Raw genomic sequence first — 17,558 nt, forward strand, 5'->3', positions numbered from 1 at the left:
CATAATAGTGTGGGGCTTACCTGCTTTAGCAATCCGCAAGCTTGCATTTTTCCACGTTTCCGTTTTTATTTCAGTGTTTATTTTAAGTATTTCATGCGCATGGGAGAGAAACACAGAGACGCTCGGTGTATTTTTCTCAAATTAACTTAGAAGAGTTCTTAAATATTTTTCTGTTATTTTTCACGCTTTCCTGTGCTCACAAGATTACCAGCGTTCGTAGCACGCATTTCTATGCATTCCTGTGTTTACAACGTTGGCATTGTTCCAAAATCACGCACATTCTCCTTTCTCCCTATTTGCTGGAGATACAGTAGATTTTTTAAAATACAATTGGTCACTTGCGTCCGTAGCACGCATTCCTATAGAGTGGTATAGAATTACAGAGTATCTCTTGTGTCCACTGAAGTATTAGCGCGCACTGTATCGTAGTGCGTAGGCTGCGTATTCGACACGTACAGTGCCTTGCGAAAGTATTCGGCCCCCTTGAACTTTTCAACCTTTTGCCACATTTCAGGCTTCAAACATAAAGATATAAATTTTTTATTTTATGTGAAGAATCACCAACAAGTGGGACACAATTGTGAAGTGGAACAAAATCTATTGGATTTTTGAAACTTTTTTAACTAATAAAAAAATGAAAAGTGGGGCGTGCAAAATTATTCGGCCCCTTTACTTTCAGTTACACAAACTCACTCCACAAGTTCAGCGAGGATCTCTGAATGATCCAATGTTGTCCTAAATGACTGATGGTGATAAATAGAATCCACCTGTGTGTAATCAAGTCTCTGTATAAATGCACCTGCTCTGTGATAGTCTCAAGGTTCTGTTGAAAGCGCAGAGAGCATCATGAAGACCAAGGAACACACCAGGCAGGTCCGTAATACTGTTGTGGAGAAGTTTAAAGCCGGATTTGGATACAAAAAGATTTCCCAAGCTTCAAACATCCCAAGGAGCACTGTGCAAGCGATCATCTTGAAATGGAAGGAGTATCAGACCACTGCAAATCTACCAAGACCTGGCCGTCCCTCTAAACTTTCAGCTCAGACAAGGAGAAGACTGATCAGAGATGCAGCCAAGAGGCCCATGATCACTCTGGATGAACTCCAGAGAACTACAGCTGAGGTGGGAGAGTCTGTCCATAGGACAACAATCAGTCTTACACTGCACAAATCTGGCCTTTATGGAAGAGTGGCAAGAAGAAAGCCATTTCTCAAAGATATCCATAAAAAGTCTCGTCTAAAGTTTGCCACAAGCCACCTGGGAGACACCCCAAACATGTGGAAGAAGGTGCTCTGGTCAGATGAAACCAAAATCGAACTTTTTGGCCACAATGCAAAACGATATGTTTGGCGTAAAAGCAACAGAGCTCATCACCCTCAACACACCATCCCCACTGTCAAACATGGTGGTGGCAGCATCATGGTTTGGGCCTGCTTTTCTTCAGCAGGGCCAGGGAAGATGGTTAAAATTGAGGGGAAGATGGATGCAGCCAAATACAGGACCATTCTGGATGAAAACCTGTTGGAGTCTGCAAAAGACCTGAAACTGGGACGGAGATTTATCTTCCAACAAGACAATGATCCCAAACATACAGCAAAATCTACAAAGGAATGGTTCACAAATAAACGTATCCAGGTGTTTGAATGGCCAAGTCAAAGTCCAGACCTGAATCCAATCGAGAATCTGTGGAAAGAGCTGAAAACTGCTGTTCACAAACGCTCTCCATCCAACCTCACTGAGCTCGAGCTGTTTTGCAAGGAAGAATGGGCAAGAATTTCAGTCTCTCGATGTGCAAAACTGATAGAGACATACCCCAAGCGACTTGCAGCTGTAATCGCAGCAAAAGGTGGCTCTACAAAGTATTAACGCAAGGGGGCCGAATAATTTTGCACGCCCCACTTTTCATTTTTTTATTAGTTAAAAAAGTTTCAAAAATCCGATAGATTTCGTTCCACTTCACAATTGTGTCCCACTTGTTGGTGATTCTTCACATAAAATAAAAAATTTATATCTTTATGTTTGAAGCCTGAAATGTGGCAAAAGGTTGAAAAGTTCAAGGGGGCCGAATACTTTCCCAAGGCACTGTATAAAAATACAAAATATGAAAACCCGTCCCGATTTTTTCAGCGCACACAACACAGTTCCAGGGTCATTTGGCGTACCACCTGGCGGCACGTTACGTACCACTACAGGTACGCGTACCACAGTTTGAGAACCACTGCTGTAGAATAAAATATTTCAGTGCATTTAAGAAGTTCATACAAGAAAATCTCAAGAGGACATTCTATATGGTACACCTAGAAAGAACAACTGAGTACAGTCTTTTTAAGAATCTGTAAAATATAGATCCGGGTTTATAAATAAAATTTGCACAATTTGAATGGTTAAGAGGCAAGTATCAAAAATGAACGTTGTATGTTATGACCGTAGTTTGTTATTAGCAAAGCCCTTTGTTTTTTGTAGTCCAGATATACATTATAATTCCAAAAGCATTCCACCCCCCTTGGACTTTTTCACATTTCACTGTGTTACAACATAGAATTAGTCTATTTATATGGATTATTTTTGCCATTGATCAACACAAAACACCCTATAATGTCAAATTATAAACTAAATTCTACAGATCATCCTAAATTAATTATAAATATAAAACAGGAAATTAGTGTAAAATAGGTGATTCCATAAGTATTCACCCCCTTTTTCTGTGCCACACCTAAATAGACTCTGGTGCATCCTAATGTTTTTAGAAGTCACATAATTTGTAGAATGGAGTCTACCTGTGTGCACTTAGGAGATATACCTATCTACGGTAGGACCCACAGTTGATCAGTACAGCTCTCTACAAAAACTCCATCATGAACACAAAGGAACTTTCAAAGTAAATCTGGGATAGAGTTTTTGGAAAGCACCAATTATGGGAAAGGTATAAGAAAATCCCAAAAGCATTACATATCCACCAAAGCACAGAAATGTCCATTATAAAGAAATGTACAAAATGCGGCACAACTCTGAAACTCTGAAGACCAGGTGTCCTCAAAAACAGTATCCAGGTGAGAAAAGCACTAGTTAGGGAGGGCATCATGAAGCCTGTGGCGACTCGAGAGTAATTACAGTCTTCCATGGCTGAGGTGGGAGAAACTGTGCATATGCCAATTGCCTTGGTGCTTCACAGATTTGGGCTTCATGGAAGAGTGACAAAAAACTCCCATCAAATCTCAACTATACTTTGCAATTTGATGGAGATTCTATGGTCTGGTGAAACCAAAATTGACCCTTTCGGCCTCAACGGTAAGCATTATGTTTGGCGTAATCAGTAATCAGTAGGACACCATCCCTACTGTGAATTGTGAAGCAGTATAATGATATGGGGATGCTTTGCTAAATCAGGGCCTGGAAGACATGTGAAGATAGAAAGATCTTCACAGGATAGAAGATTGGATACACATCATCTGCTCATGTGTATCCTATGTGGCTCATTCATTTACACCCTTGAATACTGTATATTGCTGAAACTGAGATACGAGAGCTAATGAGGATTCTGAGACCTCTGAGACCTCCATAATGGAGTTCCAAGATTGACTAGAGAAAAAAAAAACATTTTAAAGGACTGTTGCTTTACCATTACATAGACAGCTACAATGAGCCTTGAAAGTTTACAGTGCGCATGTGGAATTTCTAATGGCAGCAATAAATTGCATCCTATTAAAAGAAACCAAGCCTGCTAGGCTCTGCTCAATGTAACACATCAACATGATAGGAAGCATGACCGACTTGCTGCTCAACGTCTGTATTTGTGACTGAATATGTTTAATAAACTGTCCTTATGGGTTCTCAGATTAGGGCTTTCCAGCCTCTTCCTTTGTGTGACTCCATATAGAAACTGGCAGAGATTTTCTGAAAGTGCATAGACCGCATTTGCCTGTTCAGGCTACCAATATGCTTTATCTTCAGCTGTATTTTTGTATTTAACATCTTAGATGAAATCTGAAAATGGCATTGCATGTTTTGGCTTTGAGCAGTCTTAAGTGTTTATTTCACAAACACATGAATACTCGTGTCTATATTGCTTAAACTGCAGATTATAGTGATGTTGTGCCATTTTGTCAAGCAAGTGTAGATTTCCTACCTGCATCAGCTTTTATAGCTGACAAAATATAGTTGTTTTGCTGTGCTGCTCTGTCAGATGGGGGTGGTGACACCAGCAAGAAATCCACAGCTGGGCAGGTATCAACATGCCAACAAGAAAAGCCATTGGAACTAAAGAGGAACTTGAAGCTAAGATGATTAAGCTAATTCACCCAGTTTGGTAAAAATCAAACTTTCAAAACTGAAGCAAAATAAACATTTTAGCAGTATAATCTACAGGGTAATATTTGTTATGGTTACAGTTAATCTCTTTGTAGTTTTATATAATTAAAGTTCACCTTTTTAAGGTTTGTACAACACAGGTGCACATCGCAAGTATATACATGCACTTGTTTAAAGTTCAGTTTTTCTGATTTGCATAATGCGGGTATATATTCAGGGTTATAAAGTCATGTATTTGCAGGTTGATTTAACACTGATAAACATCTTAAGTTTAAATGAATTACTAATTTGCTAGTCATGGCTTGACAGGTAAAAAAAACCTAAGTAAAAATGTGAAAATACAGCTTTTGCTCTCCAGTCAGGATCTCATCCTGTGTCAACTATATGTACAACAGGAGAGTGCAGAAGTACACAAATCCATTTTTAGGGGGGGTAAGAATATTTTTCCTTACATTTAACATTTAAAACATTGTGACCAGTGTGCTAAAATAGTCTTGTCTGAGAGGTAGAGTATTACCTGGGTAATAGAGTTGTAAACCTAGTGCTTGTGTGCTACCAGTGTGGTCTGTGTGTGGTGTAGAATGACTGTCACTCTCCTGTTTCTTTTAGAAAATGTGAATTAAAGGGCTGTGAGACTTTTTGCTGTTGCATAGAGATGCATGTTGTGAGGGATACTATAGACCGTATAATGTTGATTTCAGTAGAGTAATTTTTATGTCTATTGCACATTAAAGTCCTTTTTTCAGTTTCACTTTTGGTCTTACTTTTTACTCTTACTTTTATTTCTGACAGTTTTGGAGCATTATATGCCAGAATATGACATCATTCTTACTGTTTACAGAGTATTTCATTATGTAAATGAAGATGTTCTATTCGTGTTTTATTTCTTTTCTAGGGCCCTGAATTATTGAGTAAATATGTGGGTGAATCTGAGAGAGCTGTCAGAGAGGTGAGTGGAGAAAAATGTATTTATTTATCTCAGGATGTTCTCAGAGGTTTACCTCACTATAAACATGAGCCAGATTCCAAAAGAGGCCCTTTCTAGCCCGAGGGGGAGACTAATAAATTCTCCGGCTTCCATGAGCATCTCTTGAAAATTAAAGTTTTTATTTAACCATTGTTTTATTCTCTTAACAAGGTGTATGGTAACACAAATGTGATTAAAGTGCCATTATATTGTTTTCTAAAATCAGTTTGACAGATGAGGAAGGCCTAATTCGGTTAAATGAGCTATATGGTAGAAGACTTCTTTTCATCAGCACTTGGGCATATACATGGTTCATAGATAACTTTAAGGTTGCAGATGATGGCTTAAAATTGTCCAAACATGATTCAAACCATGTTCCAATATGGAAACAATCCTTTTTTGGTCTTTGGGCAAGGTGCCCAAACTTTCTTATTGTCATTAACTGCAAGCGTATCTGTAGTAAATGAATTAAGAACAAAGTTTGCCCAAAGTGGAAAATGTCTATGCATGCACCTTCATTACAGCTTAACATTGCATATGAACATAAGAACATACAATATTTTACAAATGAGAGGAGGCAATTTGGTCCATCTTGCCCATTTAGTAGTTAAAAGCTAATTTATCTGAGAATCTTATTCATCTATTATTTGAAAGAAGCCAGGGTATTGGCTTTAACAATAAGCCTGAGTAGCTTATTTCATATTTCCGTATTTCAACAACACTGTTTGTAAAGAAGTGCCACAGTTTTAAATAACCTTCCTTTTTTCCCCTCCAGTTACTGTTTCATTGTTTATCCTGAAGTAGTCTACTGTGCTTTGTTTTTCAGAAGAAGAAATAAATATTTAAACTTGTTTTCTGTGCCCTTTTGTTATAAGGTCTTCAAAAAAGTTCCCGTTCATTTTGGTGCACAGTGTTTGATTTAACATTGAATGCGAGCAATGATTACCTGTGCTTGGGAGTGATTTGGACTGGCTCTTCTCAAGTACAGTAGATTGCTTTTGAATAATCCATTTCAGACAAATTGACACAAAGTACTCCATGCTCCAGCAAGGGTTAGCAGAAATAATTGATAAGATTCAACTCATAAAACATACAGCTGAATATATACAGTATCTTTTTATTCAGACACAATGTACGGGTTAATGTTGAGAAGAATTAAACGAACCAGACAGTTACTAAGAGTTTCTTCCTGGATTTCTCCCCTTCCTAATGTTAGGTCTTCAGGAAAGCCAGGGCTGTGGCTCCCTCCATTGTGTTCTTTGATGAGATTGATGCCCTTGCAGTTGAAAGAGGAAGGTAATTATTGCTTGACTGTCACCAGTCTGACACTGAAGTGCTGTGCTTTTTAACTTCCATTCTAGCTTGTTCAGTATATTGTTTTAAAAAAAAAGCCAGTTGGAATTATAATTGCCAGTAATTATTATTTGATGTCCATCTAGTTTGGAGTTTGAATTGTGTGTTATACTGTATGTATGGCTAGAAGCTCCTTTACTCCGCACATTGAGAATTTAAATAATTGCTCTGATACAGTACTTCCACATCTAGTGCCATTCATAATTTGTTTTGTTCTAAGCCTCACAGTGCCTTACAGGAGAGTTAGTGCTGATTGGATGAGTGATACACATTTCGTTGATGTTGCCTCAGGCCCGTTAAAGGAGTGAATGTCTTGCCAGAAAGCAAAGTGCGTCTTAGCCAGCCGGTCCCAGCCATTTGTCTTTGCTGCTTGGGGCCTTGTCACAGTCAGCTAATGACTTGGAGCCGAGTTCATTGCAGTAAATCCAAACATGTCTAAGTGCTGTTTTCCAGGAAAGATGTGTGGAAATGTTTTACTGGTTTAGAGGAAACGAGTTGTTACTATGAATATTCGGTATGTGCTGGAGGCCAACAGAGGTCATACGAAACAAGGCTGTTTATGGATGGATCATTCTAAAACAAAGTATATCTGTGTTTTTTTTTAATAACTTAAAAATACAGCCATTTTGAAGAAGTGGGTTATTGCCAGTACATTGTTTTTTAATGTCCATTGATTTATCAGTAAAGCACAGTGCCTTTTCCTCATTGTGTAATCCAATGGCATGTGGAACATCTGTCTTGTAGAGCTTGAAGGATGGGTGATGTACACAAGTGTTTCATTGTGCAATCAGAACCAGATGGGAAGTTAAATATGAAGCATAGTTCCCATTAAAATCAACTGAAACTAAATGGTGTGGGAACTCAGACAAGACAGATATTGCAAACTGATTTGGTGTGGATGGAATTTGCACTTGCCCGCTGTATTTTTTAACCGTTTGATGCAGGACTTAAATAATCATCTGCTTGAAACCTTGGCGATGGGTTAGATGTGCCCAGCAGAGCACAGCAGTGTTGTGGTTGTGTCTCTGGGACTCCAGACTACAGGACAGTGTGTGCAGATCCCAGGAAGGCTGCAAGCAGAGACAGATTCACTCAGATTTCTCCAGCAAATGTCTTGCTGTATGACTGGTACTAACCAGATAATTAGGAGCTTGAGTGCAGTGAAATCCGGGAGACCGTGAGCCTTTAAAGACCTCTGGCTTGTGATTACCAGTGTGGGATATACCTAATGATATAAGCCTGCTAGATTGTTCTAATGGCACTCTAATGGCACTCAAGCATACTGGAACATACAGTCATTAAAAAGTAATTAAGAGAAACAAAAAAAATTGAGTCGTTTATTAGTTTAGCTTCCGTGACATACATTCTGTACCTCTTGCATGGGAATATTTGCTTAATTGTTGTTGACAGAAACTGGGTCAAATTAAACAGGTTGCTTAGAGATAATTATGCCTACAATTAATTCTGATGAGATGTTTTACTTCTTCTCTTTCTTTTTTCTGTATTAGTGTTTATGTGTCATTTATGCTCTAATCATCACAGTAATAATTTTGGTTTCCTAAGTCTTTTAAAAAACAACTCTGTGGAGCCTTATGGGTGGGCGCATTATGCTAAATGAATTTTGAGTTGAAAATATTGTTTTACAGTGAAGCTCATAATAATAAAAAATAAAAGTACCATGAGAAAAGAGAAACTATTGGTAAGAATATTTTAAATTTACACAGAGGGAGTTTTTAATTGGTTTTATCAGTGTAAAAATATAATTGTCTTCAAGAAAATTTAAGGGCCAGTAACATTCTCTAGTTCATGTACAAGCATGTAAACTGAACTAGAGAAACCTTCATGTACAATAACGGCAGGTAACATTTTGTTGCTGTTGTTTTTTGCGATTGAGTACTTTTTTTTTTACTTTGTAAAAAATCTACCGTGTTACTTGGCACATGATTACCATCTTTTTCACTATACATTTTTATTGTTGGTGCTACAGATCTCATAATTATTGATAGTGGTTAGTGTAGATCATATAGAAATAGAAGTATGCATGACAAATATCCTTATTTGTACAGATAAAGAACTTTTATTGGCTTTAAATGCAAAGCTTATTCTGGATTAAGCCTGAGACACTTTTTTGTGGGGGTTTTACATACAGATGGATGGACATCCCTCTGCACCCACTTTGATCCCAGTATTCCAGAACAGGCTCTGGGTTTCCATGCCCAGTGAAAGGCTTTCTGATAATAGATGGTAATGGATGGGTCGTTTTATGTGACAAAGGAATTCTGGATGGGACAGAATTCTCATGGTGAAACAGGATTTCATGTTTAAAAAATATTAATGCTGAGCATAGAAGTTGCTTTTCTAATCTTTATTGACAAAGCCATCCATTCATCCATTTTCCTTTATCCAGTGCATGTTCATGGTGGGGCCAGAACCCATCCTGCCAGACAGTGGGTGCAAGGCAGGAGACTCCCTTGATGGGACACCGGTCCCTTGCAGGGCACACAGTCGCAGACATGCACACACTCACACTGGAGCTGATTTTCCCAGAAGACAATGAGCTTGCCAGCATGTCTTTGGACTGGGGGAGGAAACCGGAGCACTTTAGCAAAAACCTGTGGGAACTTGGGGAGAGCATACAGACTCCATGCAGACAGCAGCTTGGGATTTGAACCCAGGGCCCCAGTGCTGCGAGGTAGCAGTGCAGCCAAACTAATCAAAATGTACTTGTGTCGGTACAGCAGGCCTTTCAGAGAGGTGTGCTGTGATTGAACGGGCTCCTTAAGCTGTGTGGACATAAGACAGGTCTATCCACTTCGCTGTAACCTCAGATTTGGGTTTTGAAATTAGCCACACTTTGTGACGGTGCAGAGGAGGGATTTCAACCTCACAGACTAACCAGAACCAGAACCTTGTTCTACAAGGACAAACAAAAAAATGTGTGGTTATAATAAAATTGTGTTTAAATAAGTTATTCTGCTCAGTCATTGTAATCAGCAACATACAGTACATCCTTACAGCCCAAATGATACAATCCACATGTAGTTTTTCTAAATTGCAAATGCTGTTGACTGTGGCCTTGGCTTCCAAAGTCAGGGCGGTATGCAGTACAAACTTTTGCAACTGGAATCTAGAGGTTCATCAGCGATATAGTATCACACAGCTTCAAAGTTTAAATGGAAGGTATGTATTTGCTCACAAAGAATGCAGTGAATCAGCAGATAAAAGTTATTTAGGACACATTTCTTATCTGAAGGGATTTATGTTGGAAGGCAATAATGGTTGAGTCCGTGGGAAGATGTATGCCATTTCCTGCTGCTAGTGGAGGAGGATTTGAATACCATGGAAAACCTTGACCCGCCAAGCTGTGTTTCAGTGGAATTAGTGAGCAGAGGAAATAAAGCAGTGTGACAGTTAATTACTGTCATGGCTGCTGGATTGAAAAGATTGAGTTGGCAGGTGTGCCTTGCTGACAGTTTTCTTATGTGAAGCCCTGACAGAATGTCAGAGTCAATAAAACCCCACAGACAAAGTGAACAGCTTGACTCTTGACCAGCTGTGGGAGTGTGCTGGCAGTACCTTTGGTATTTGAGGAACTCTGACATCACTCTTCACTAGAAACTAACAAGTTCTCATTTTCTTTGAGGAAAATAGGAAAAGCTAGATGGAAAGCAAGGACTCCCAGGGCTGCCTTTAAAGAGTGGACAGCAAATGAAAGGAAATAACTTGTAAAAAATCATTTTAAACCTCTTGCACTTTTACCTTATTTCACGCCATTAAAGCTTCCCTGTAACATTGTCTTTGAAAAGTATTCACCTCTTTCCGGTGATGTTCCATTTTGTTGAATTGCAAACAGTGTAAAGTGGATATTTTTATCCAACACATGCACTGAACACATGAATACTGAAGTCGACCACATTTATAGGTGAAAGAGTTCAATGTCAGCAAAAAAATGAAAAACTATAATGTTAATTGTATAGGTATCCACTACCCTTTGCAGAATTGGAAACCTAACTAACAAGAAATTAAATTAGTTTAGGCACGTAAAATGACTTTGACAAGTCACACAGTTAGTTGAATGGACTTTGTATGCATTTATAGTGCTTCATATGATTGCAGAGTAATCATCTAGTTCATCTATCTAGTTCAAACAGTTCATCTATCTCTGTAAGGTCCTTCAGTCAGATAGTGAAACCGAAACAACAATTCAAACATGAAGACAAAGGAGCATTAAAAACAACTTTGGAGTCACAAAGACCGATGATTCCCAACTAACTTGACAAAATCTGAGCAAGTTTGCAAAAAGAATGGCAGAAAACAGCCCATCCCACCGTACAAAGATTAATATTAACCAAAGTTAACCAACTGTTAACTACTGATTAAGGCGCTACAACCTTTAGTGTACCAGAAGTATTGGCTTATTATTAGGGTGGTGAATACTAATACAGTCAGCGTATTTGTAAATTAATGTGCATGTCAATTTGATGTATAGAAAAAAGCATCTTGTAAATTCTAAAATGGAATGGGATGCCAATTTTTATAAGTTTAAAATCAGTATGCAATTGCAAAAACTATATCAGAAGACCACAGGGAACCCTCAAAGACTGTTCAGGAGATCCCCATTAATAAATGAAATCTTCAGTTTCTAGATGTAGTAAATTTAGTGTGTAATTTCACAGCTCACCAAGAAGAATGGATATGACAGCCCTTAAGAGCACCTGCTGTTTAGCTGTTAATATTAATTAACCTTAGTATTATTTATAATGTAGAAATTTTAAAATAAAAGTAAGATTTTGTAAGTCTGGTGTTCTTATAGAGAGAATTTCCTTGAAAAGGAATCCTCCAACTAAAAAAGGTTTTTCCTTTAATGTTAAGAGCATTTTAAATGTATACATAAAAAAGTATGGAGTTCCAAGTGATTCATATATAAGAAAGGTGCGCACATCCAAAAATTCGTGCTTCTCTTTTATTAACAAACATGTTTTTCTTTGGTACGGGCAGATCTTTGGGGCCATAGTTTTGACACTGAGGCCTACAGGTGATTTATAGTCCTATTTGGTAAACAGAAATGAAATGAAAACATGTAGGCTTTCAAATTCCTTTCCTGACAAAGGGGTTTATGCTGATGTGCCATATAAGAAGTACAATTGCAGATTCCCCCTAACAGTACTGCTCAACACTGAATTTGTGTGCTACTCAGCCACTGATGCAGATCAATAACATGCAGATAAAGGCAGCATTACTCCTGTGAAGAATATGTCTGTCGTTAAGACTTCTACAGTACATCAATTGAGACTGTGATGTACATGGAAATAAGAGATCATGCCTTGTACAGTACATGGCCAAATATATGCTTACTGCAGGTTTACTTCCTAACTTGTTTGCTTATGTCATTTATGAAAGCCTTGATTTCAAAAACATTGTGTGCTAGTGTGATTCCATTTCCTCTTTTGTTTTTTAAGGATGTCTTATGTTTGTTTTCAGAACTTGGAATTTAGCATTTCCAATATATGATGTTTTAGTAGCTGTTTTTAAGGTGCTAAATGACTGTTCCATTTGGCATTGCTATTCTTTTTTTCTGGCAAATCACCCGATGTTAAACTATAGTAAGGAACCTTTGTGTATAAATGGCTGTGTCTCTTACTGGTGAGGCTTCATTCCTTGGTGTTTCTGAAGCTGACGCGTTTCCTATCTCATCTACATTGGCTGCAGGTTAAAAAGCTTATGTTGTTAGCTCCTCAGGTTCCAGTGGTGTTGCTGACCGCGTCCTGGCACAACTGCTAACCGAGATTGATGGAATTGAACAGCTTCGGGATGTGACCGTGTTGGCCGCAACAAATCGTCCGGATATGATTGATAAGGTAAGACCCATTTCCGTACCTTTCCAGTTCGTCACCCATGATGATTTAACTACTGTGGCAGTGCACTGATTGCTAAAAAACCTTGTCCAGTGGGTTCACGTCAAGACCCATAACCACAATCATGGCTAGAAATTTAAACAGATTTGATTTAACTTTGAGCACCATTGCGCATACCGTACTGTGATACTTTGAACCTGATAATTGTATTTCCCATATGATTGACATACAATAGAATAAACAGATTAAAGCTGATGTTAATGGAGTATAGACAATTCAGTCAGGAATTGTCTTTAACCTCAGGAAAAGGGTATGTACTCTAAAATATTCATGTGTTTTGGCAAACTGTGCTGATGGTGAAATGGGAGAAATAAAATATTTTTTTGTTCATAGCATGAGCTGGGATTGTGGGCAGAGCTTGTTTGAGCACAAAGATTGTGATGCCAGAATTTGGGATGTTATCCTTGTTATCCTGCTAGTCCCCTACCTAAGGAAAGGACCTATGATACCCTTCTATTCCATAGTTTCTACATCAGTTGCATTGCTGGTGCTATCCCCAGTGTGGTGCACAAATTGCGCAACCTAATATATTATAATTTAGCATTGATCCCAGCATCATGTTGAGGAAGCTGAACTTGTGTGAATCTGAAACAAATCTTACACAGCAGGTTTGTGATTGGAATAATTTTGTACTTTTTTATTTTTTGTGCTTTCATTGTTTGGTTTGCCTCACATCAGTATGCTGTCTGTAGTATTATAAGTATTGCTTTTTTGTCAGAAACAACCATAGGAATGGAATAGTACAGGTTAACCTCAGACATAAAACTCGAAAGGTGAAAGAAATCACAAAACAATGAGGTGTCATTGACCCCAAAGTTATGATGCAGGTCTGATTATGTAATTCGGATCACAGTGTTGCTCCACGCAAATAGGAGAATGTTATACTGCTGTCCTGCACATGGAGATGTTTTTATTTCAAAGATATCGGAAGTGCCCGTCTGTCAGTGCCTGTGAATGACCATCAATCCATGATGTGGAGAAAGCTAGCAGAGCTGTATGAAAACATTCCCTTTGGGTTTCCTTGGAGAATTGATATTTCATGGCCTTATGCTTAATTTCTCTTCCTTTTGAAAGGTATTTTAAGCCCTATTAACAAGTGTAGGCTTCCCTGAAGAAGAGTGTCGAAGCCCCAGGGATCTTTATGATTGTTTCAGCACAGGAAGTGATCTTGGCAGCTGAGAAATCAGATTATTTTGCCCTCCCACAGGGCCTGATTTGAATGTCAAACAGTTTAGCTGTGATGTTAAACACAGGCAGCTGAATAGAATGTCACATTAGGGATTGTGACGGCACCCTAGGGATTTCACCAGTCATCATGCCTTGCTGGACCAGAGGGGCTGTCTCATCGTGAAATGACTCATTTGCATAAGAAATGCAGGAAATGATTAGACAAATGAAGATTAATGGGATATTTTGGTGTCAATTAATTTAGTGTGCAAAGATGAAGCACAAGATAATCCCAGGGCTATTGTTACAGTTTTTATTTGATTGCAGAAATCAGAAAAGTCATTTTGCAATGGAAGGTTTTCACGATGTTGCTTTATAAGAGCATAGGAAAAAGCTCAGCTATTGGTGTGTTATTTTACTACGTCTTCAAAACAGAAGTTGAGAGAAAAAAAAGTCAAATACAGTTTAATTTCTACAAAGTCCATTTTTACAGCATTACCAAAGCATCTGCTTTGAAAATCAAGGAATAAAAGAAAAAAAACCCATAAAAATCCACGCAAAACTAACTAAAAACAACAGGAAAAAAACTTTAGGAATCCTTCTTCCCCTGATGTATAAATTTAACTGTTATTAGTATTTTATTTAAAGCAGAACAGCAATATTGACGATAAGATATTCCTTGAAAAACTTTGACTCGGATGTCAATATTCAAATATGTATCTTCCAGCCAGGTGTGTGTAAATATTTTCTTGAACTAATTTACCTTCTTCTGGGCCATAGCAAACAGGAGGTGGCGCCAAATCAGATATTGCTCTGATTTGTTCAGTTCCATGATGAAGCATGTAAACTAGACCTGTTAATGTCCTTGAGGTATATATAAAATATGTATATACTGTATATACTGTATGTGTTTCACTATTTATCTTTACTTTCATTCTTCATTCTGCAGCATAGTTTACAGATCAAGATGCACCTTTGCATGAGTTACCAGAGCTACCGCACTGCAGGTTTTGCATCTAAAACATTTTCCAAGATTAATTATAGAGAGGAAATGTTAATATGAAAATGATGTATTCATGATGTGCTTACAATTTTGTGTATTTGGATATGAAGTACTAAGTTTTTTAGGCGTAACCTACTTTTTTAACTTCTGTTTTTATTAATCCTTCGCATTCCCTGTCCCTGTCCCCTTTTTATCTCATCATTTGCATGAAAAAAATATGTTTTACCAATTTAATTTCGTATGTTACCTGTGAATTCGCGAATGGCAAGTTCTTGCTTTGTGAAGACCTGCAGTTCCCAGAAATTAGTGCGATACCTGCAGCTTTAAAAATGCATGATGTTCACCATTTTGGAGCTCCAGCTTTGAAAGGAGATTAGGTTATTGCTCTTCTTGTATACCTGAAGCTTCTCGAGACAGGACATTTTTTTTCTGCTTTTTTTAAATCAGCTTGGTGGTGTAACTGGCTGTTTTCTCTGATTGCCAAGATAATTGCTGGAATGTGAATTGCGTGAGTTGTCTTCGTTGAAATTCACGCGGTATTTATTTTAATCTGCTGGCTAATAATTGCTGTTTCCTAAAGGAGACAGTTTAAAACATAAAATGACTTTCCTCCCCCCCCCACTTTTAAACTGCCTTCCCAGTAATTTTTAATTTTCCGCACATGATTGCAAAGTTACACAATCTGACCCTGCTGACCCTTGGAACTCGGAACCTTCTCAATAATAAGCCTGGTTGGGGAAAAAAAAGGAAAAAGCTCCCTATTAATTGTGTACCTCCCTCCTAACCTTTAAGGAAGCAGCTAAAAAAAAATATGTCGAAAGAGGTTTTCACAGACTTTGAAAACTAAGTACTAAAATATGTATGCAAATATGTTGACCATTTTTCAATTCACCAGCGCTTTTACTTGAAGCATTGAATTTCATTGTATCCCATCCATCTGTTTTGTAAACCTCTTTATCCAGTACAGGGTCACGGGGCAGCCAGAGCCTATCCCAGCAAGCAGCGGGCGCAAGGCAGGATACACCCTGGATGGGACGCACGGGGCACACAGACACAAACACACACGTACCACCGCCAGTTTTACAGAAGCCAGTTAACCTACTAGCATGTTTTTGGACTGTAGGAGGAAACTGGAGTGGAGGAGACCCTTACAAACATGGGGAGAGCATACAAGCTCCATGTAGTTTGCATCCCAGGTGCAGAATTGAACTTTGCTGTGAGACAGCAGTGCTAACCACTGCTCCATTTGTATGTAATCCTCAGTATATGCATGAAAATATATGTGTAGTTATTGGTTGTCAGTTACGGTCAAGATAAAATAAAACTAACCAACTATGGCCAACATGCCAATCAGAAAATCAGAAACTCAGATTCTACTGTGTGAACAACAATTGCTTTGAGTAGTTGACAGGGGTCTGGACACAGCGGTTGTGAGCTTCATGCTCTCCCTTAACCCCTTTCGGAGCCTGCTTCTTCCAAGTCAACACCCCGGTTTGTCTCTTCCTTGCTTTTCTCATGCAACAGTCTCTTCACTGGCTCCCTGTTTCTGCTTGCATACAATCCTAAGCTGTCCTGCCACTGTGTTGCCTACCACTAATGGAAATTTTTTGTATGTATGCTACAGAGACAACTAAATCTGATGTATGTATTTCTATATTATCCTTGCTTTATCAATGCTTAGGGCATTGACTAAGGAAATGATCAATTATAATGTAGCCCAGGCTCAAACCTGCAACATTAAGTCTGTAAGGCTCAGCTTTGTGCTGCACAGAAACCTCTCCTTTGTGCATTGATGCGTATCAGTACTGCACAATCTCATTTTTTTTTGCATATGACGTTTCATTAATGTCATTTTTGGTATGAAAGTGGAACATGAAAACTGGTTGGGCACATTGTGGTTTTTTAAAGATATGGCAGGATCTAGAGCTATACAAAATACTTTACCTAACTGAAACATGATGCTTCTTTATAAAAAGAGGTTTAATCTCTCAGACCTGCATGACATCTAGATCTCCTAGTGGAATGTTAAACTATTGGGTTTTCTCAGGATGTTATACACATTGAACACAGTGAATTTGAAGTGTTTTTAGTTCCTTTCTGTCAGGTGTTGGCTCGTTAGTGACAATGGTTTGAAAAGAAGTTCTGTATCCTGGCTGGGAACTTGGCAGGTGTCTGTTAAATGGAACCAACCCATTCTACGTGTGATAATAGCAACAGAGCTGTAAATCATGCATAGCTTTAAGCCCAAAGGGCAAAGTGCAATAAAGAACAAAGACAGCTCAAGATTTTTCAAATAATTCCAAATTTATTGTCTCCTTGCCATAAAACATGTCAGGTGGAATTTCATTCTTTTTGGAAATGTCCTCAGCACAAGATAAAATCAGCTTTATGGTTTCTTCTGTGTTTAATTAAAAAAATAATTGAAGAATAACAGGATGTGAAGATTTAGTAGTGTGTACCCAACACTGATCTAGCTCAATACCCTTATTTTAATAAACCTTTTAATTTATGTTCTTTCACCGTGGAAGTCTTATTTGAAGTGGTGGTCCATATTTGTATATATCACCTGATTTGATTTGTTGTACTTCATTTGGAGTGCCTTGATTGTTATTATCTTTGTATTTCCCATCTTATCTTAACATTTTACGATCTATTTCTGTGTCTTTCACTATACTGAATTTCAAGGGGAGGATAACATGATGGAATTAATACCTGTGACTGCTAAACTGCTGATTTTCTGTAAATTATATTGGTAAAAGCGAGTAATAGAAGGTGCCCAGATGCCTGCACTGATTAGTATCCTCGAGGTTTTCACTGTACTGACAAGGCGGAAAGTAGGATTTAT

The 17,558-nt window shown here is 38.2% G+C and overlaps 1 protein-coding gene across 1 annotated transcript in view; it reads left to right on the top strand.

Moving 5' to 3' along the window:
• afg2a (AAA ATPase AFG2A) overlaps positions 1-17,558 on the top strand; it is a 152,089-nt gene that overhangs the window by 29,950 nt on the left and 104,581 nt on the right. The window contains exons 12-14 of the mRNA XM_088637409.1: positions 5,204-5,257; positions 6,492-6,571; positions 12,360-12,486. Coding sequence (XP_088493535.1) covers positions 5,204-5,257; positions 6,492-6,571; positions 12,360-12,486 — 261 coding nt within the window. The remainder of the gene's footprint in view (positions 1-5,203; positions 5,258-6,491; positions 6,572-12,359; positions 12,487-17,558) is intronic.

This window comes from Lepisosteus platostomus, chromosome 1 (assembly GCF_059453375.1).
Source record: "Lepisosteus platostomus isolate fLepPlt1 chromosome 1, fLepPlt1.hap1, whole genome shotgun sequence".
NCBI lineage: Eukaryota > Metazoa > Chordata > Actinopteri > Semionotiformes > Lepisosteidae > Lepisosteus > Lepisosteus platostomus.